At 44.2% G+C, this 21,355-nt stretch overlaps 1 protein-coding gene across 1 annotated transcript in view; it reads left to right on the top strand.

Moving 5' to 3' along the window:
* The first annotated feature begins 156 nt into the window (after positions 1-156).
* Positions 157-21,355, top strand: part of PTPRJ (protein tyrosine phosphatase, receptor type, J) — a 198,864-nt gene continuing 177,665 nt past the window's right edge. The window contains exon 1 of the mRNA XM_006865134.1: positions 157-283. Coding sequence (XP_006865196.1) covers positions 157-283 — 127 coding nt within the window. The remainder of the gene's footprint in view (positions 284-21,355) is intronic.

Consider the following 21,355-nt stretch of genomic DNA (forward strand, 5'->3'; position numbering starts at 1 on the left):
GGCTGGGGACGCGGCGCGGGGCTGGCCTGGCCGGGCCGCTGCCGACCTCCGACCCGGCCTGCAGGGCCCGGGAGGCCGGACTGCAGGGCGAGGCGCGGGGCCTCCGGGCGGAGGACAGTGCTTCGGGGGCAGGCCCCCCGCCCAGGAGAGGTGGCCATGGCCGGCATGCTTTCTGGCCGGGCACACGTCTGGGTTGCCTTCCCTGGGCGTTTAATTCGTGCTTTGGGGGCAGTGACCGGCCTCCCACCGCCCTGTTTTCTCGCTTCGCTTTTCAGATACTGCGGTGCCTGGCGTGACCAGTCTTTCTGAAAGCTTCGTTTTCCCGTCACGGCATTCCCATGGGGGTGTGTGTGTGTTTGGGGGAGGGCAGGGCAGCTGGGTGGTGGTGGGGTTCCCATTTCACAGATGGGGAACTGAGAAGTGAAAGATGACCAGCACCCAGTGAAGCTGGTCTGCCCTCTCAGACTTTGGGGAGCCTGTAAGGGTGGCTGACCTCAGGGAAAGTGGTCCCGTGATGGGCCTGCTGCCCGCTCTGCTAATGAAAATCTCGTTGTTTGAGAGACACCGGTTCTGAGGAGATGATGTGTGAAACCCAGGAAGTGAGTTGTTGGCCAGGGTTGGAACCTGGATTCAGGGAAAACTTTGCAAGCACAAATACAGGATTGTCTGTCTGAGAACACAACCACTAGCCACGGGGAAGCAAAGCAGCCTAGCAGGCTGGACCAGAAGGGAGCTGGAGCCTGGGGGCTGCGGTAACCCTCAAAGGGTCCCAGCTTTCCCAGCAGGCTCAGAGGTGTCTCCCCCAGGGCCTGGAAGGCGGTGGACCTTCTGGGGAGAATACTAGAGGAGGCCTGGTCTTTCAGTCTTCTGCCCTCTCAGTTAACAGGATCTGTAGAATGGGTGTAATACCACCTGCCTGATAAAGTTGTTTGGGCAGCTTCCACCGGTAAATGTCTGAAGAAACTTTGTGATCATGAAAGAGTGTCCAAATGGGAGTATCATTATATCTTCTCCCGTCCCTCTAAGGAACTTGGTAGATTACAGTTTATGAGACCAGAGAGAGAGAGAGAAAGAGAGTATGACCTCAATTGAAGATCTTTTGTCCCAAAGTTTACCTGAATGAAATATTTGAGCTTCATTTATTTTTAGTTTAATTTAGTGTGTGTGTGTGTATGTGTTGTGTATACATGAGGGAGCTTCAAATTGTTCATGGAAGAATTCCATTATCTTTTAAATCTATTTTTCCGTGAACTTTTTGGAGCTCCATTGTGTGTTTATATATACATGTTGTGAAGTACGGTTCCTACTCATAGTGACCCTGTATAGGGTTTCTGAGGAATAGCCGGTGGGTTTGAACTGCCAACTTTGTGGCTGAAACCAACAAGCCGCTCCTCAGAAACCCTATAGAAGGTCATTATGAGTCCTAACTAACTCTAGGACACTAACAACAACAATAGATAGCTATTTTTGCTTCCCCTTTCTTTTCCTATCTCTCCAACCCACCCTCCACTTAGTGATTGCTTGCTGTGCTTAGAATCAGCAAAAAGTTTCTTGGGTAAATTTATTTCTTGCCTAACTCTTCCTTATATTACATCAACATATTGCTACTCTGCACTTGTACCATGCTCAGATATTTCCTTCCTCTAGAATTTGTTCTTTAGAAACTCAAGAAGATCCTCTTACATTTCTCAGTTTTGGATATATTACAAAATAGAAATCTAAAAGGCTCTCTGAAGAAGTGTCTTCAAAATTCAGTTGGTCGTTCTTTTCGATATTGGCTGTTTCAGAGAGTCAGCATTTTTGAGTTGGACGTTCAAGATAGTTCAAACCCCTTATTTCTTTAGATGACAGTATTTGAGATCCAGAAAGGACCATGAGGGCTCAAGTTGTTGTTGTTGTTGTTAAATACTGTAGCGTCAGTTCTGACGCATAGTGACCTTCTGAGGCTGCAAATCTTTATGGGAGCAGAAAGCCTCATCTTTTTCCAGTGGAACAGCTGGTAGTTTTGAATAGTCGATCTTGAGGTTAGCAGCCTGATTCATAACCACTATGCTAAGGCTGCCTGGCTAATAGAGAGGAACTAACTAGCACTGGAACCTGGGTCTCTTGACTGTGTTTTGTATTTCTTTGGTGCTATTTGGATACCACCCTGTTTTCATTTTGCTCTTTTAACCATCGGCACAATCCTATCTTATTGTGTGTTCCTGAAGCTAGGGGTGTATATTGAGTTTCCCATAATCGAATCCTTGTTTAGTGATTTCTGAAGTTTGTGTGTTTAGGAAACTTGGGCTAAAGTACTTGACTACCCACCTAAAATATGACTGATTTTATGAGACTTGAATAATGTGTGTGGGTGTGCATTATGTCTGTGTGTGAACATGGAGTCAAATGTAGCAGGTTACAAAAATGATCAAGACATGGAAAAGATTCAGCTCTGCTTGGGCATTAATGAGGACGGGTGTGGATGCAGGAAAGCCGAAATGCCAGGAGGCTTGGTGCTTAGTGGGCCCGGAAAAGCAATTTTTGAACCTGGCATCTCCTTCTCCAAGACAGGAAGGACAGTCAGAAATGATTCCAACATGAGGATTTTGCTGATTGCAGTGTCTGACTCTACCCATTCTTGTAGCATTTTGCACACTAGTTTTTGGTTTATGTGTACATTTTAAGCAATGTGACCAAGCATTTTTCTTCTGCCTCTTTGAGAAATGTTGTCCTGACAGAGTCCTTTAAGAAATCAGCTTGACAGTAGGCTTCTTTTAATATGAAAAATGAAGAGAAGCTCTTGAAGATAGCTGTTTTGTTGTAGTAGTAAGGTTTCAGATGGGCTTTTTTCTTTGTTTTCTATTGCGTAATAGCTGTTTGTGTTTATTATTTATTCTAGCAAATCCTTAAGCCTGGTAACCTACTACCTGCTTTATCCAGAGTACAAAAAATATTGTGACTTTCTTTAAACTACTTGTGACATTCTCATGTGGGTGATCTCTAAGCATTTCTGTTTTGCTTCAGAACAACAATGGAAAAACCAAACGATCGTATTTTGTTTGCAGACAGTTTTAAGAAAACAGAACAAATTGGCTTATGGGTAGACTGTGAGTTTGAGCTCACTTTAAGTTCAGCCCCATGATAAAGATAACCATGCAAAACCTAAGCTTTCCTAAGCAGAGAGAATTCTGGCTCCCAAGTGAGCAATTTCGGTTAGCAAAGAGGTTATTTAGCTCCTAAAAGTAATTTTTGCTTGGGGTTGAGGCTGAGACTGAGTCGCTGAATGATGGCAGGCCTGTGTTTAGGCAGCATATCAGCAGTAATCACGGCTTAGTTCATTCACTTCTCAGCCGAGGGAATTATTTTAAGTGACCAAATGGCAGGGTAAGAGGCACTTTTCTGTGTATTTCCCTTCTAACATAATGGTGCTGATAATATTATAATTAATAGGTAACATTATATGTGGTGGGCACTGTGCCAAGGACTTTAATATGTTATCTAATTTGACTGTTTCAGAAATACTAAGGGAGGGGTACTGTTCATATAACCATTTTATCTTAGAGAAACAAAGGCCCAGAACTTACCAAAGATTCATAACTTGCACATGGCCAGCAGGTCTGATGTCTCCACTGCCCTGACCCGTGTGTAAAAAGCCATTATTTTCTAGGGAGTGGTTTTGCAGGATGCAGATGAGGTGAGGTTATGGACTTTGATGGCAAGGGCCTGAGCTGAACCTCCATGAGCAGAGGTGTTTTGTGTTCTTCTCTTCATCCGAAATAGGAAGTGATGAAGTGGTTCCGTTGCCTTGCTGCTAACGTCCAGGTCGGTGGTTCCAATGCATCGGCCACTCTATGGGAGAAAGATACAGCATTTGGCTTCTGTTAAGGTTTACAGTCATGGAAACAAGATGTGGGGCAATTATACTCTGCCCTAGAGGGGCACTGTGAGTCGGAATCACCTTGCTGGCAGTGGTTTGGGTTTGGCATCCTAAAACCTCTGGGATCTACTCCGTTTGCAACATGGATGACCCAGGCATCCTTTTTCCTGCTTGCTCATGATTCTTTGGGAGCCTGAGTGTGCAAGCCTGCCTTAGTGGAGTGAGAACGAAGTTCGCAATGGAAAGACTCTGCCGCTTATTAGCTGCATAAATGTGAGCAAGTCATTTAACCTCTGTGACTCCTCATTTCTTTATCTGAAAAACAGGACTAATACTTCCTGCTTCATTGGGTGGTTGGGAGGATCAGCTAAGATACAAGAGGGAAATGCTCCATACTGGGACCCCTCCAGTCTAAAGCACTGGTCAGTTTCTAGTTGGCTACTGCTATTATTTGGGGAGAAGAAGCGTGGCTTCAATTAGTATAACAAATATCAAGTGTTTCCCATGGCAGTGGTGGTAGTGGTTATGTGCTGTGGAGTCAGTTCTGACTCATAGAGACCCTGTATGTCTTTCTTCCGCAGAATAGCTGGTAGTTTCGAACTGCTGACTTTGAATTTAGCAGCCCTATTTGTAACCACGATGCAACCAGAGCTCCTTTTTCCCTTGGCAGTGTATCTCAAAAGAATGCTACAGGATAACCCTGGGGCATGCCAGATGAACTTAAGAGTCACACAAATATACATATGTTGTTGTTGTACGCGGTGGAGTTGGTTCCTACTCATAGTGACCCTGCACAGAGTCTCTGAGGCTGTAAATCTTTACAGGAGCAGAAAGTCTCATCTTTCTCTCATGGAACAGTTGGTAGTTTTGAACTGCTGACTTTGAGGTTTGCAGCCCGATTTGTAACCACTACGTTACCAGAGCTCCTTACATATACATATACATGTATATATGTTAAGAGTCGTTTTTCCAGATATTAGTAAAAACAATTGTAAGTTGCATATCAAGCCCTTTATTTTAGAGGTAATAAGGCTGGATGTGGGGTCACGGTAAATAAAAACATTTAAATTGAATGAATAAAAAGTTGATCTGAAGAAAAAATGGAGTAAATCATTATATGAGTGTGATGTGGTTATGACTGTAAAAGTGACAAGTTACTTAAGTTTGGAGACTACTGGGTGCAGGGATATGGGTTCCTGGGTGGTACCATTGTTCACATACTCCATTATTAACCAAGAGGTTGGAGGACTGAGACCACCCAGAGTCACCTGGGGAGAAAGGAAGGCATGGCGATCGCTTTCTGACCAATCTGCCCTGAACAAAACCCTGTGGCGGTAGTTCTACCCTGGCATACATGGGTTGCCACGAGTCTCAGTTGATTGGATGGTCACTAATGGTGTACTGAGGGTGGTGGGGATGGGGGTAGGGGTAGGGGGGTAGAAGGGCAGGCAGGCTGGCATACTGGATCATCTAGGTGGGTGGAGGGAAGAGGCAGTATTAAAATCACTCAGAGTTGTGATTAGGCCTTGAGTGGGATATCCCTGTTCCCCTTCAGAAAAGGACTGGCATGGATTATTTGTCAAAGAAGTGGGGTGGGGGTGGGGGGAAGGGAACTGGTGATGGGAAGGGCCCAGAAAGTCCCTCAGTAAAGAACCCTGGAGAGGTAGGTGGCACATCTCTTAGACCAGAGGAGTCCACAGATTTTGTCACTACCTCAGATGGCTTTCTAGAAAGTCTTCTGGTGACTCCTCAGAGGACAGGAGCTGTAGGAAATTTATTACTTCCTTATTAGCAATAGCTGCAGTCATCCTATTGTCTCAGAATTTCCATGCCATGTAAAAGCCCAGGCAAGGGGTACATTTTGAAAACTAAGTAGTGTCAGCTCCCACAGAAGGTCTAATATGCAAACAATTTTCAGTTCCACTTTTCCTTCTTCTTGTTAGAGGGAAGCTATTTTGGAGACTTGAGCAAACAATGTGGGTATTATCCCAGAAATGACCTGCTTCTCCAGAGCAGGAACCGGGTGGTGTTTTTCTGCGGACCTGTGCCAGGACCTGGCCCAGTGTGGGACTGTAGGATAAGCACTGGATTGCTAACCACAGGGTCAGTGGTTCAAACCTATCAGTCACTCCTTGGAAGCCCTATACAGGATTACTGTGAATCAGAACCAACTTGAAGGCACTTAACAACAACAAACTGAGTAGATATTAAAATTTAGCCCCAATATGGAATCTGTAACATTGTAGTTCTGAGCTTTTTGGGATGTGTTAAGACCCTTGCAGTATGTATAAAAGGAAAGAATCCTCTCCCTAAAGAAAATGTATATGTATGAGGGAGGTTCAGAGAATTTATGGAAAAATTCCAGTATCTGTTGATTTAAAAATTTCCATGAACTTTTTGAAGCCCTCCTTGTATGCAGTGTTATCTACAATATCTGCAGTTTCACAGACCCTTGGAAATAGCCCCAGAAGCCCAGGCTAAAACAAATCTATGATTTAAAATTGTGCATACGTTTCCAAAGTATCAAGAAGTATCAAATGAAAAGTATCAGCTCTTGTCTTCAAAGATAACCACTGTAGATAGAATTCAGTTTCCTGGGGGTGGGGGGAGGCGGTGGAGGAAGTTTTCTATATTATGTATACAGACATAGTCATCTTTTACAATGTTGTTGTTGTGTGCCATGGAGTTGATTCCAACTCACAGCAACCCTGCATAGGGTTTCTGAGGCTGTAAATCTTTACGGGAACAGAAAGTCTCATCTTTCACCCACGGAACAGCTGGTAGTTTCGAACTGCTGACAGTGAGATTAGCAGCCCAATTCATAACCGCTGTGCTACCAGAACTCCTTTTACATTAAAGGGACTGTAATATACATAGTGGTTGCAAATCGTGCTGCTAATTTCACAGTCAGCAATTTGAAACTACCAGCTGTAGCATGGGAAAAAGATGAGGCGTTCTGCGCCTGTAAAGAATTACAGCCTCGGAAACTGTGAGTTGGAACCAACTCCATGGCACATAACAACAACAATATACACATAGTAGCCCTCGTTGCACAATGTAAAGCACTCGGCTGCTAACCCAGTGGCTGGCTGTTAGACTCCACCAGCTATTCCATGGGAGAAAGATGTCTGCTTCTGTAAGCTGTGGAATCCCTATGGTACAACTGTACTCTACCTTACAGGAGTGCTGTGACTCCTAATTGACTTGACAGCAACAGGTAATATACACATTGCCAGTGGATAATGTACATATATTACTCTGTATCTAGCCTTTAAAATTTCTCCATTACCTTGGAGATTTTTACAACTCTGTACCTATATCTCTGAGTCTTTTAAATAACGTTCCAATATTCCAGTATGTAAATTCACTTATACTTTATCTGCTGTTACAAACCATACTTCAGAGAATGCTTTTGGTACATGTTTCTTAGAACTTTCTCAAGAGTATCAGTAGGGTAAATTTCTAGTTTGAGGATTGCTGGAGTAAAGGATGTACACACTGAAAATATCCATAGCTGGTGTTCTTTGTCCTCCAGAGACAAGGCCCCTGTTTGTTTGTGCTTACGCCCCCAGGTTTTGAGAATGTCTGCCTCCATGCCCTTTGGTTTGAGGATTGTTACATTTTTAAGTTTCTACTAGTCTGAGAGGTGAAAACTTGTATCCTCTTATTTTTAGGTATGTCTTTTATTGAGTTAAGACTCTTTTCCTAGATTTGGACCATTTGTATTTCTTCTTTTTTGGATTAATTCCTGGTTTATTTTCTTTGCCCATTTTAAAAAATGAAAAATAATTTTTTCTTTGTTATTGATTTTTTCACATGCTTTGGAAATTAAAAAAATTAGTTTTTTGTTCTCATTTGTGTTGCGACTATATTTTTTCAATCATTTTGATGTAGCCTTTGTTCCCTAGAAGCTCAGAGATAAATCAGAACCACTGAACAGAGCATAGAGACTTTCACAGAGAGCATAGAACCTGCTAGTTATACGGCCTTGGGCAGGTGCCTTACCTTCCTGGACATTGGTGTTCTCCTCTCTAAAGTAGTATCATCGTAGTACCTCTTCCATAGGGTCATTGGATAGATCAAGTGAGAGAGATTACACTGTGTTAAAGCTCCTTGTCAATGGATGTAGACATATCAGAAAAATGTATTACATAGTATATTCCGTTTTCTCAAGAGTTAGAACCTAAAGTTACCGCAAAGGTCATAATTAATGTGCTTGTTGGTGTTAAGTGTTGTGGAGTCCATTTGGATTAATGTTAAGTGCTGAGTCAGTTTGGACTCATTAACAACCCAATATATGGTTTCTGAACTTGTAAGTCTTTGAGGGAGCAGAAAGTCTCATAGCATCTATAGTTGTGAATCTTCTGAATTGTGCTACAGAAATCTCTTGTTACCCATGATATCTGTGTCTGTGTATACATGTATCAATATATACAGATAGTACATATGTATACACACACGTGCATATATGTACATATGTGTCTGTGTACACATGTATCAGTATATACACAGATAGTACATATGTATACACACATACACATATGTACACGTGTCTGTTCACATATGTATCAGTATATACAAATAGTACTTATGTATACATGCACATACACATATGTACATATGTGTCAATAAATACAGATAGTCCCTAACTTAAAGTCCAGATTCTGTACCAGTGACTGCATTATAAGTCAATTCCTACTTAAATGTATATTTATTTTTAGTATCCATTCTTTTATATTTAATAATTATCACTTAGATAAAATAATGTAAGTAATTTATTTTTAGCATTTTAGAGAAATTATAAAAAAAATTAGCATGACTCCATAAGTTCCTAAACCAGTCCATGGTGGTGTTGTGAAGTGCCATTGAGTCGATTCTGACCCATAGCGACCCTATATACAGTTTCCAAAGGAGCAGCTGGTGAGCTTGAACCACTGACCTTGCAGTTCAAAGGACTTTGCAGTCTGACACATTAGCCCACAGCGCCATACCAGGACTCCAGTCCATGGTAGATAGTGTGTTGTTTTTTTCCCCCTGTAACACTGTATTTGGGATATCATTTTCAAAGAACAGTAAAATATAAGTTTATGCTATAGTTTTCATACTTTTTAAAAATATCTGTATTATACTTATTTTTTAATATCTGTATTTAATATCTTTATAAATTGTAATGTTAAAGTATATGCAAAATAAACATCTGAGAATGAAAACAGCAAATTATACACTAGACACTATATGCAGTACACATCACTAACATAAGACGTACCAAGAACTACCCCCCCAAACAGCTGGTTGTAAGTGCAATTTGTTGTAAATTGACTACCTCATAAGCCTAGGACCACCTGTGTATGTATATATGCGTGTATATACGTATATGTGTGTTTATATCATGTTAACATAAATAAATCTGTTTTGGAGGAAGTATGGCGGATTGCTCATTTAGAAGCAATCCTTTAGGTGGTGAGACTTCATCTCTTGGACTTTGGACATGTTGTCAGGAAGGACCAGTCCTTGGAAAAGGCTATCATCCTTGGTGAAGTGGATGGTCAGTCAAAACGAGGAAGACCCTCAACAAGATGGACTGACATGGGGGCAGCAACAATGGGCTCAAACAACAGCCATTGTTAGGATGGCCTAGGATGGGACATTGTTTTGTTTTGTTGTGCATAGGATCCTTGTGAGTCAGAACTGACTCAACCACACCTAGCATAGTAGCAACAGTGTATATATGTGGGTGTATATGTACGTATTAAAATTTATAATGTTGACTGGACTATAGATCAGTCTGGACTTTTCTGATAGCACAGTTTATATATATATTTTCTTTACCATGTGTGTACAGTTGAAATAATACGGGTTAAATGACCAGGGGGATGTGACTAGTGTGGTCCTAGCCATGGGTGTGGGGGTCCTTTTAAACAGTGGATCCTCATGGTGAGTGGAGCATTTCCCTTTATCTTGTGACGTGACCAGCTCCAGCTTGACCACCTCCCATCTCTGTGTGGGTACACAGTTTATCTTGGGCCAAGAGAAATTATTTTAAGCCTCTAACCAAAAGTTTAAAGACATAATCCTTGGCTCTAATTGTGGGAGCGGGGAGACTGGGCAAGTCAGTGCTGACAGGACAGCAAGGTGATCCCACACGGGGAGTGGATGAGAGGTCACATGTCATGGGAGTTCTTCCTCTTCCACTGAGAGTGGGCTGTGCTGGTGAGCTTGCTTCCCAGGTAGGAGACGGAGACCTAGGGGAGATGGCTGTGTATGGAGGGAGGTTACTGCCCAGTGACTCTTCTCCCTCCTAACTGTGTCACCTTAGGTCAGCTCACTTGTCCTCATGTGTGAAATGAAAACAAGAACACCTACCTCCTAAGGTTGTTGTGGAGGATTAAATGGATCTGCACTGCATAAAAGAAGCTCTCAACAGATGTTGGCTGTTGCTTTGACATCTTATTTTGTGGGGGAAACTGGCATAATATTTAATTTAGAAAATTTTTTTTTAAATTGCTGTATGGTTTGTAAAGCTCTTTAACAATACGTGAGCTCATTCAGTCTCACGGCATCCCTGTGACTTTGTCATTGTTCTTCCCATCTAACAGTTGTGATTCAGAGTGACTGTAAGTAATTAACCCAATTCAGGTGTCATTTTCCTTTTACACAATAGTAATATGCATCTATAGTCTTGTTCTTGTTGTATGTTGTCAGGTGGGTTCCCGAGGAGTGGCTGGTGGGTTTGAATGCCGACCTTGTGGTTGACAGTCCAGTGCTTGTCCTACAGTGCCACCCCAGGCCACCATTTATAGTTTGCCCAGTTTTAAAATGAAGTAAGGTTTAGATTGGGTGGGTCAACCCCCTAGTTTGGTTTATACATAATCACTACGCTGAACCATATGAAATGGCTGCTTTTGCCCTTTGAGTATTATCAGTTTTATATGGTTCTAAGTAATATGTTCCAGAAAATGTTTGAAAAACCAAGTCATAGACATGCAGGCTATATGTAAACCACAGGTCATAAAATCAATTGAGTTAGTTATGACCAGCATTAAAAACCGATTGAATAAAAAATATGAGAGTTTTTTTACATAGGAAGGGAATCACCATATGTGTGTGTGTGTCTAATTACATTTGCTGGAGTCCTAATGTGGCACTGTAGGATAAGCACTAGACTGCTAACCACAAGATTGGTAGTTCAAACCCACCAGTTGGTCCTTGGAAACCTTATGTAGGTTGCTATGAGTCAGAACTGACTTCACCAGCTGGTCCTTGGAAACCTTATGTAGGTTGCTATGAGTCAGAACTGACTTGGCTGCACTTACCAACAATGTATAACATTTTCACATGTGTAGCGTAGTGGTTACGAATCGGGCTGTGAACCTTAAGGTCAGCGGTTTGAAACTACCAGCTGCTCTGCGGGAGAAAGATGAGGCTTTCTACTCCCGTAAGGATTTACACCCTCGGAAACCCTGTACAGGGTCGCTATGGGTCGGAACCGACTCGATGGCACTTAACAACAACAACAACAACAATAGTCCCTGGGTTCCACATCCTTGGATTCAACCAGCCACATATAGAAAATACTGGGGAAGGGAAAAAAAAGATAATTAAGTGGTTGAAACAATTCCTCAAAGGTTGAGGAGTGTCAAGTGTTGTTTACATTGCATTGACACGTGTGGAGTCCTGGTGTGGTGCTGTGGGTTAATGCGCTGGGCTGCAAAGTCAGTTTGAACCACAAGATCAGTGGTTCAAGGTCACCATCTGCTCCTTGGAAACCCTATACAGGATCCCTGTGGGTTGGAACCAACTCATCAGCACTTACCAGCAACAGGTATTACAAGTTACCTAGAGATGATATAAAATTGTATGCAAAACTACACCATTTTATATAAGGAACTTGAACATTCATGGATTTTGGTATCCATGGGGGTCTTTGAACCAATTCCCCATGGATACCAAGGGACCGCTGTACGTATGTATACACACGTGCACACACAGACACCTGTAATTAATTGTGTATAAAATGAACTTCTTATCATGGATACCAAGGGACCACTGTATGTATGTATAGACACATGCACACACAAACACCTGTAATTGTGTATAAAATGAACTTATCATGGATACCAAGGGACCACTGTATGTATGAATAGACACATGCACACACAGACACCTGTAATTAATTTCATATAAAATGAACTTCTTATCATGAGTTGGACTGTCACCAAAAAACCCCAACAGTCATTGTTACAGATTGGAGATGGAGGAAGGCTGCGGGGAGAGGGGTGAAGGTGGACAAGTTCCTGATTTATGCATCATCAAAAAAACACCTCCAGATGACAAAACTACTGCTTTGACATGGTCTAAATCGAAGAGCAAAGAGTTCTTGGAGGGAGGGAGAGAGAGATGAGATTGAAACACTGCCTTCAAAAGCGTACAGACCTAGATGGAAAACATGAGCGTCACATTTTGATATTTTTGTTTCATAAAGGTTTCTATCAGTTTTGAGCAATACTCTTTGATTCACACTCATACATGAAATTAAACATCATTGTGGTTGTTAAGTGCCAAAAACCCCAAAACAAAACAAACAACCCTCCAAACTAAACGCACTTCTGCTGAGTTGATTCTGCCTCATAGTGACCCTGGAGGACAGAGTAGAATTGCCCTATCGGGTTCAAGGCTGTCAATCTTCCTGGAAGCAGACTGTCCCATCTTCCTCCTGCTGCACATCGTCAGTGCCCTCATGTATTGCTGGATACCATCATGCAGCAGCTAGGTCAGAAAGGACCGAATCCTGGAGAGACACTTTAGGAAGGGAGTGTGGGGTAACTGAAAGCTGAGGAGGCCTGCCTGAACTGCCCTTATAGAAATGTCAGTGGGACTACCACCGGTAAAGGAAGCTGTTGTAGTCTTTGGGTAAGCAGGTTTGGTAGAGAGCTAACACTTCGCTGCCTACAGTGTTGCTTAGTTCAAATGAGAATTACAAGCACCTGAGGGAAATGGAGGCTCGGTGAGGTGGTCACCGACCTGGTGGGGGATTCAGCCCAGATCCTGATCCTGAGCTGCATTCAATTCCCACATAGACCAGTTTTTTTTTTCTTATTAAAAAAAAAAAATTGGAAATTATGAATAAATAAAAGGAGAAAGCAAAGTTACCTGCAATCTCCATTCCCCTAAAGATAACTTCTGGAGTCAATTTTGTAAGTAATTGGAATAGATGCTGTTTCCCTAGGGGCCTTCCAGGAAGCCAGTGGATAAACACACCAGGCCTCTTTCTGAGGGCCACTGCCATTGAGTGGGAAGTATTTGGAAATATTTCCGGAAAACAAACCAACAAACATGGACATTTTATAGATTAGATAGTATGTTTGCATCAGGATTTTTTCCCCCAGCAAATTGCTACCCCCACAGGAGTCCTGGTGTGGTGCTGCTGGACTGCAAGGTCAGTTTGAGCCACAAGGTCAGCGGTTCAAATGCACCAGTCACTCTTCGGAATCCCTATACAGGGTCACTACGAGTCAGAACTGACTTGACAGCATTTAACAACAACAACAACAAGCCTTCTGGAGGACATGACTTCTGTCTCCTTTTTTAGACTCGGGCAATATGCGACGTGCTGACAATATGTGGTAACATTTTGCTTTGCGACTCTGTAGTCTTGTATAGTATTTAGCTGGTGTGTATCCCACTGTTTTACATGGGTCCTGTCATTATCTAATTAATCCTGTGATTAGCTTTATAGTGTTTTTTTTTGTTTGTTTTTTTGTTTTCCCCCAGTGAACACTATTAAGGTGACTTTGTGATGAAAGCTCTGAGTACATCTCTGATAATTTTCTTAGAATAAAGTGAACTAATAAAAATAACTGTGGTGGTGGTGGTAGTGCTGTTGAGTCAGTTCTGACTCATAGCGACCCTCTATAGGGTTTCCAAGGAGTGGCTAGTGAGCATGAACCACCGACCTTGCCATTCAAACCAACTTTGCAGCCCAGCGCATTAACCTGCAGTGCCTGCCACACCAGGACTTCCCAGTAACGGGAAGGCAGCAGCTGTCATAGGTGGAGTGTTTACTATGAACCATGGCAGCCTGTAGTACATAACTCATACAACCTGTGATGTCCATGTGGGGAAGGAAGCTGACCCGTGGGCATACATTGGGCTAGAACCTCATCCAGTAGCTTCTTTGGGTCACTTGGGAGGAAAGCTGGGCTCCTGGGCTATTCTTATTGGCCTTAGAGGCCATTTTCCTGAAGGCTGGTGACATGCGACACTTCATGATCAGAGCCGTGAAATGACAGCAGGGAGCTGCTTCCCTAACTCTGAAGAGCAGCTTGTCCATGGCTTTTACACCCTGAATCTGTGAGGTGGTGCCCAGGCCCCCATCAGACCAATGCCATAATGGATCTCCTTGGGGCCATGACCTTGTTGTGAATGAGTTTGGCTTTCCTTAGCTGGAAATCAGACACAGAGGACATGACTTCAGGGATCCCTGTAAAAGCAGGATTTTAGAAAAGAGCACAGGTATCTCCATCAGTGGAAATCAGGTGCTTCTACCTCCAGCCATGCAAGTCTGCCCTCTGCTCAGTCCTCGATCCCTCAGAACCTGTGACTTCATCTGTTAGGCACTATTAGGGTCAAATGAAGGAAAGTCTGTTGACAGTATGTTCAGGCACCCAGTTCATAAGGTGGCTGCTTAAACAGGCCAGTTGTTCCTAAGTGCCGTTGTTGAGTCGACTCCAACTCATAGCGACCTTGTATAGGGTTTCCAAGGAGCAGCTGGTGGGTTTGAACCACCGACCTAGTGGTTAGCGTCCAGTGCTTATTCTACAGCGCCATACCAGGACTCCAGATAAGCCTTTGTTGTTGTTGTTGTTGTTGTGTTCCCTCGTGTCAATTCCGACCCATAGCAACCCTGTATAATGTTTCCAAAGAGCAGCTGGTAAGCTTGAACTGCCGACCTTGCAGTTCAAAAGGTTTTGCAGTGTGGCGCATGAACCCACAGCGGCACACCAGGACTCAAATAAGTACCATGGAGTCGGTTCCGACTCATAGTGACCCTGCACAGGGTTTCCGAGGTTGTAAATCTTTACGGGAGCAGAATGCCTGATGTTTCTCCCGCGGAACCGCTGGTAGTTTCAAACTGCCGACCTTCAGGTTAGCAGCCTGATTTGTAACCACTACGCTACCAGAGCTCCTTAAATAAGTCTTTAGTAGGTTCTTAAATATCCACTGCCAACTAATCCCTCATTATTAGTACTGTACTGCCTCCCGACTTTGGGACTGCAGAGTGATGCAGAGAGCTGGTCGTCATTGCCAGAGGCTCAAGGTATGGGAGGGTCTGCTTCGAGGTTGTTCATAACAACTTCCGCCAGCCTGGGTACCAAGGAGTACTGTACAGACCCAAAGGTAAACCAGTTGCTGTCAAGTCAGCTCTGACTCATCGTGACCCCATCGATGTCTGTGGCGGGTCATGGGTCTCTTCTAGCCACAGTCTTTGTAACTCCCACCAAACGACTTTCTTCAGGTGGTAGTGAGATTTTCCATTCTATTACTGAAATCAGACATGGATGATCAGACGTTGCCCCAATTAACCCTGTTAATAATCACTCACAACTGCATCATATAATCTGTCAGCATCTTCCTTCTGTTACCCAGACCCATCAGGAAAAAGTCATGTGGTGGGACATGGCTAGAAGAGACATGAAACAATTCACTGCACTGCAGGGTCCGAGTAGAACTGCCTTCTATAGGGTTTTCAGTGGCAGATTTTTCAGAAGTGGATTGCCAGAACTTTATTCTGAGGCCCTCCTGGGTGGGTTTGAGTCTTTTTGTTAGCAGAGTAGCATGCTAACCATTTATTATCACCCAGGAATTCTCTGTTGTTTAAAGTGGCTACCACATCCTTCTGCAGGAAGAGAAACTGTTGGGCCCATGGGGATGAGAACTCTTCTTTCAGAAAGCATGTGTAGGACCAGCCACAGACCCTCAGCCTTTATCGACCATGGGGTTTGCATCCAGCATATTGATTTTGGCTTTGTTTTTCCTTGGACTATGATGTTTTGACATTGGCAGTTGTCCAACAGTGTGGCTGGGATGAATGGGAACCACTTCTTTGCCTAGACACCACAGTTTCCTACCTGTTGACGTTTTAGGTCAGATAAATTGTTGCCCTGGGGATGCTGCCCTGTGTATTATAGAAAGTTTGTATCCCTAGCCTCTGCCAGTTGCATTCCTCCCTCAAGTTGTGACAACTCAAAATGTCTTTGTTGTTGTTAAGTGCTGTCAAGTTAGTTCTGACTCACAGCCACCCTCTATTGGGTTTTTGAGGCCGTAAATCTTTGCAGGAACAGAAAGCCTTATTTTTCTCCCCAGGAGCATCTGGTGGGTTGGAAAAGCAGACCTTGTGGTTTACATTCCATGGAGTGTCTGTGGCTAGTCCCACACATGCTTTCTAGAGCTACCATACTCCCTAAAAACGCCCTTACTCAACTCATTGCCAGAAGTTATGAGGAGACCCCGTTAAGAACCACGCTTTAAGGAATAACTGTCATAGTATTGCACATGTCTGGACAGTCTTACTAGGTGGACCAATGTCCCTTCTATGCCTGTGTAGTCAACCTTGTTTTGGTACTGGATTTCATCCCAGTAAGACTGTAAGGTCTAGACTCACCAAAGCATTTGCAGATGCAACAGATATGCAGATTGCTGGGGTTCAAAAGGGGGCTCAAGTCTACCCCCCGGCTTGTTCAGCGAGTACTTTTGAGGGCTTCTGTGTTGGAGTCAGCTCTTGGCTGGGAATCTGTGGCGTGGTGGAGAAGCCTCAGTTTTCTCCTTTATAAAATGGGAACACTGTAGTATACTTTCCCTAGCCTGCCTGCGTAGGGAAAGGAAGCCTGGGGTGTTTATGTGATACATGGGGTGCTAAACTGTGCTGCAGTGGAGATGAAGTTGAAGGAGGGAAAGGCACATCATTTATCAGGAGCTGTGATGAGGCCAAATGTGCCAAGTTCTACAAGAGAGATAAGCTTGGTGTCCAGAGATCCTGTTACAAAGAGATTCACTGCCAGCTTCCCTCTCCTACCTGTTTTGAGCAATTTTCTGCATTTAGACTCTTTGGAGGTCCTGGGGCCTGACAGTAGAGCTGAGGTTTTATCCTTAGAGCCCTGGACAGTGAGACCTGCAGGAATGGAACTAGAGGGAAACCCTACTCATATTGTAATATCACCCAGGAGTGAAGTAGTGTAACTTCTCTGAAAATTCCTGTTCACACAGCTTTTCAGCAAGACATTGCTTTGTGAAGCCAGAGGTCCCAGCTCTGTATCCATCAGACCAGGCTAGGACATATTATCATCTGGGTGGTCAATTTTTCACTCAGATTCCAGCAGGTGGTTCTGAGATGTACACTGTACTGTCGTACGCCTGGAAATCTATCAATACCCAGAGTTGCACACACATGTATGCCGGCTCTCATTTATTCTCACAGCAATCCCCTCCATTTTAGAGATGCACACAGAGGGTAAGGGACATGCCCCAGAGCCAGCGATGTGGCTGTCCCAACGGACTTGAGTTCTGATTTCACTTCTATTACGATCATCTGCAACTTCCAGCCAACCCACCTATTGCCGTCGAGTTGGTTCTGACTCATGGCAGCCCATGTGTCAGAGAGTAGAACTGCTCCATAGGGTTTGCTAGGCCGCAAGGGAGTCCTGGTGTGGTGCTGTGGGTTAATGCGCTGGACTGCAAAGTCGGTTTGAATTGCAAGGCTAGAGGCTCAAGCTCACCAGCTGCTCCTTGAAAACTCTATAGAGGGTTGCTGTGGGTCAGAACCGACTTGACACTTAACAACAGCAACAACAATCTTTACAGAAGCAGATCACTAGGTTTTTCTTCTGTGGCACTGTTGCTGGAGTTTGAACCACCAACCTTTAGGTTAGTGATGGTGGTGGTGTTGGGTGCCAGCAAGTCGGCTCCAATTTATGATCCTATAGGACAGAGTAGAACTGCCCCATAGAGTAGGCCGACTCTTTATGGGAGCAGATTGTTAGGTGGGTTCTAACCTTTTGGTCAGCAGCTGAGTGTTTAATCACTGAGCCACCAGAGTTCCTTGTAGTAGCTGAGTTCAAACTGTTGGCACTATGAGGACTTTGTAGCTTTCTTTCCAAGTCTGGACTTTGGCATGTATCAAAGGGAGATAGCAGGCATCTCTGGCCTATTCTGTGAGATGGCGATTCTGTGAGATAAGGCCTGGGAGCCCCCAACTCAGTGCTGGCCTATGATGGTGATTCTGTGAGATAAGGCCTGGGATCCCCCAGCTCAGTGCTGGCCTATGATGGCGATTCTGTGAGATAAGGCCTGGGATCCCCCAGCTCAGTGCTGGCCTATGATGGCGATTCTGTGAGTGCATGCACACGTGCCGGCTGCTGTCCTTATTTCAGTCAGCAGTCAGAGCCCAGGGCACCTGCTTCCAGAAGCTTTTCCAGGACTGTGGATTGGTTTACCCCCACCCAAGTGTAAGTCTCTCCCAGGCTCTGTTCAGGGACTGTTTGGAGGTGCGACTGCCGAGAAAGGAGGAAAGTTAGCTGGAGAAGACCCAGAGTCTGAGATTCAGAAAATAAAGGGCAAGTGGCCCACAGAGGTGGAACGTGTGATCTCATGGTCTGACTAGCCAGGTCACTGCCATGTAGCATGGCATGTTGTTGTTGTGAAGTGCCGTTGAGTCGGTTCTGACCCATAGTGACCCTGTATAGGGTTTCCGAGGAGCGGCTGGTGAGCTTGAATTGGCAACCTTGCAGTTCAAACCGACCTTGCAGTCCAGTGCATTAATCCAAAGTGCCACACCAGGACTTCTGCAGCATGGTTAATCCTTATTCATAGACAGATGATAAACAAAAACGATCGTCACCTCACAGAAAGTCAGAAAGGAACTTAGGGACATCAGGCCACGGAAGACAAATGTGTTCCAGTCTGCATCCAGCTTCAGGTGATTGATAATGGCTACTTGGCCCCCACTTGAGATTCTCAGGCCACTTGGGACATCCTGGCTCAGCAGGAGAGAATTCTGGGATCTATTAGTGATGTCTTCCAAGGCCTCAAGTAAGGCAAGAGATGATATGCATGCTGCTTATTGGCCATGTTTGATTTTAGAGGTCACTGAAGCCTAAGAATGCCCACTGTCGGGGCTGGGGATCACCTAGCAAGTTACCAAACCACAAATATCTATTTTGGAAGGGATCTCTTAGGGTTTTCTGATTCTTGAATTTTGTGTCTGAGAAAGTGGTTTTTGCTTGTCCATTTTTAGGGAGGAGGAACTCACTGTCTCAAAAGGCATGTGTTCTGAGGGCAACTGTTCCATTATGACTTCTGCCTCAGAAGGAGAGAGGCCCTAGAGGTCCCTGGAGGCAGGCTCTTTTCATTCATGGCTACATTGAGGAGCTTTTGCAGACTACTCATCAAATTCCTCTTGCGATGCCAGTAGGTAAGGAGGCTGAGGAGCACAGAGGTCAACTATCCTAGTTTGCAAATGGCGTCTCAGAAAGGGAGCATGATTGTCCAGGGTTTCATAGACAGTGACCTGAGGAACAGGAAAATGGGAAAAACAGCTGTTTATCAAGAGCCAACCATGTGCTAGGCTCTACTTTCCTGCTGCAAATCTTTGTATCCCACAAATGAGTCAGGTCATTCCCTGTGGCTTCATCCTTAGTGTAAACCCAAACTATAGCCTGTTAGACTCTGAATGGATGATTGGATGATCCAACCCTCCCTCCACTCCCACCCGGAAACACTTGGCCTCACACAGCTTTCCTTTAGGGCCTGGTACTTGTGGGTGTTCAACCCCAGATCCTCCTGGCTCTTCTTTATCACTGAGCCTTTCACAAGTATCTTATCCTCTTCCAGTCTCTTCCTCCAGTCCTTATCATCACCTGAAATTTACCCTGTTTACTCCCCATCTCTGTCTGTCTCCTGTTCCTGGAGTATGAACTTCTGGGAAGCTGGGACCTTGTCTAGGTTTCTGCTCTATTCCTTGAGCCTAGAACAGAGCCTGGTTCAAAAAGATGTGTGTTGAATGAATGAATAAATGAATAGAACAATCTTGACACCGAGCTGGTGTTAGCCCCATTACAGTTGGCTGGAGTCTGGTACCAGCGCAGCAACAGAGGGCTCAAGCGTAGCAGCTACTATGAGGATGGAGCAGGACTGGGAGGTGTTTCCTTCTGTTGTACATAGAGCCACCATGGGTCAGAACAGACTTGACAGCATTTAGCACCAACTATCTGGTTTACTGCCGTCCTGGTTGGCACTGGATCCACTCACTAGCTGCTCCTGAGAAACAACTATACTTGACAGCACTTAACGGCAACAACAACAGCACCATCAAACCAGTTGTTGTCAGTTGGTTCCAACTCAGGGAGACCTCATGTGTGTCAGATTAGACCTGTGCTCAGCAACGGACTTTTTGGAAGTAGATCTCCAGGTGTTTCTTCTGAGGTGCCTCTACATAAACTTGAACTTCTTACCTTTTAGTTAGCAGCCAAGTGTGTTGTTTCACCCAGACACTCCATGTAGTTCCAATTATCTCTTACATTCTTAGCTTTTGCACTGGTAGCCCGAAACATGCTTGCCTGGGACAGTACCTTTGTTTAAGGGAGATTATCATTTTCCTTATGAATAACAAAGAGTCCATTCTTAGACTTGAGTTAGAATCTTGTGAATGCCTCTGACTTGCTGTATAATTTTTGAGAAACTCCTGAACATCTCTAAGGCCCAGTTTTTCTTATCTGTTTGAAATGAGATTCAATGATAATGACTAGTTGATATTGATTAAATGCTTTCTAGGTGCCAGGCACTGTGCTCAGTGCTCCATGTTTATTGACTTAGGGAATCATGATAGTCTTCATTTCCCAGGAGGGAAAATAAGGTACAGAGAGGTTAAGTAACCCGTCTGAGGTCACACAGCGAATCAGTAGAGGAGCCTCTCAGCTCCTTGGCTCCAGAGTTAGAGTATCAGGCATATAGGAAATCATACCCAAGCAGACCCAGAATAGGTTGGGGGTAGGGCAGAGACACCCAGTAAGTGTTCCTTTCCCCTCCCCCTTTGACCTTTACACTCAGGTAACTTGAGTTTTCTTAGAGTTTTGTTCTCAAGTTGGTGACAAAAGAACTGATTTCCTGTTTGCTGAAAGAGGTGCTTGCTTCCAGACACTGCTCTGTTGACAGGACCTCAGTGAGCCAGCTTCACAGGGGTGGGTAGGTGGGGGGTGAGAGATTTGGACTGGTGGGGGGTAGCGGGTAGTGGGGGCACCTTTTGTGCTGAGCTCTGGCCCTCAGGATGTGTGGGCAGATGAATGCATTTTCCCATTAAAAAAAAAAAATTCTGCCCTAAATATTTATTGAGTGCCTACTAGGTGCTAGGCACTGTGACTCTGACTAATCAAAACCGTAAACATCCAGACTCCCCTGCTGACCATTTCTCTGTGACTAGCACCTGGGCACTTTTCTAGGTTGCAG

Source organism: Chrysochloris asiatica, unplaced genomic scaffold (genome assembly GCF_000296735.1).
Source record: "Chrysochloris asiatica unplaced genomic scaffold, ChrAsi1.0 scaffold00075, whole genome shotgun sequence".
NCBI lineage: Eukaryota > Metazoa > Chordata > Mammalia > Afrosoricida > Chrysochloridae > Chrysochloris > Chrysochloris asiatica.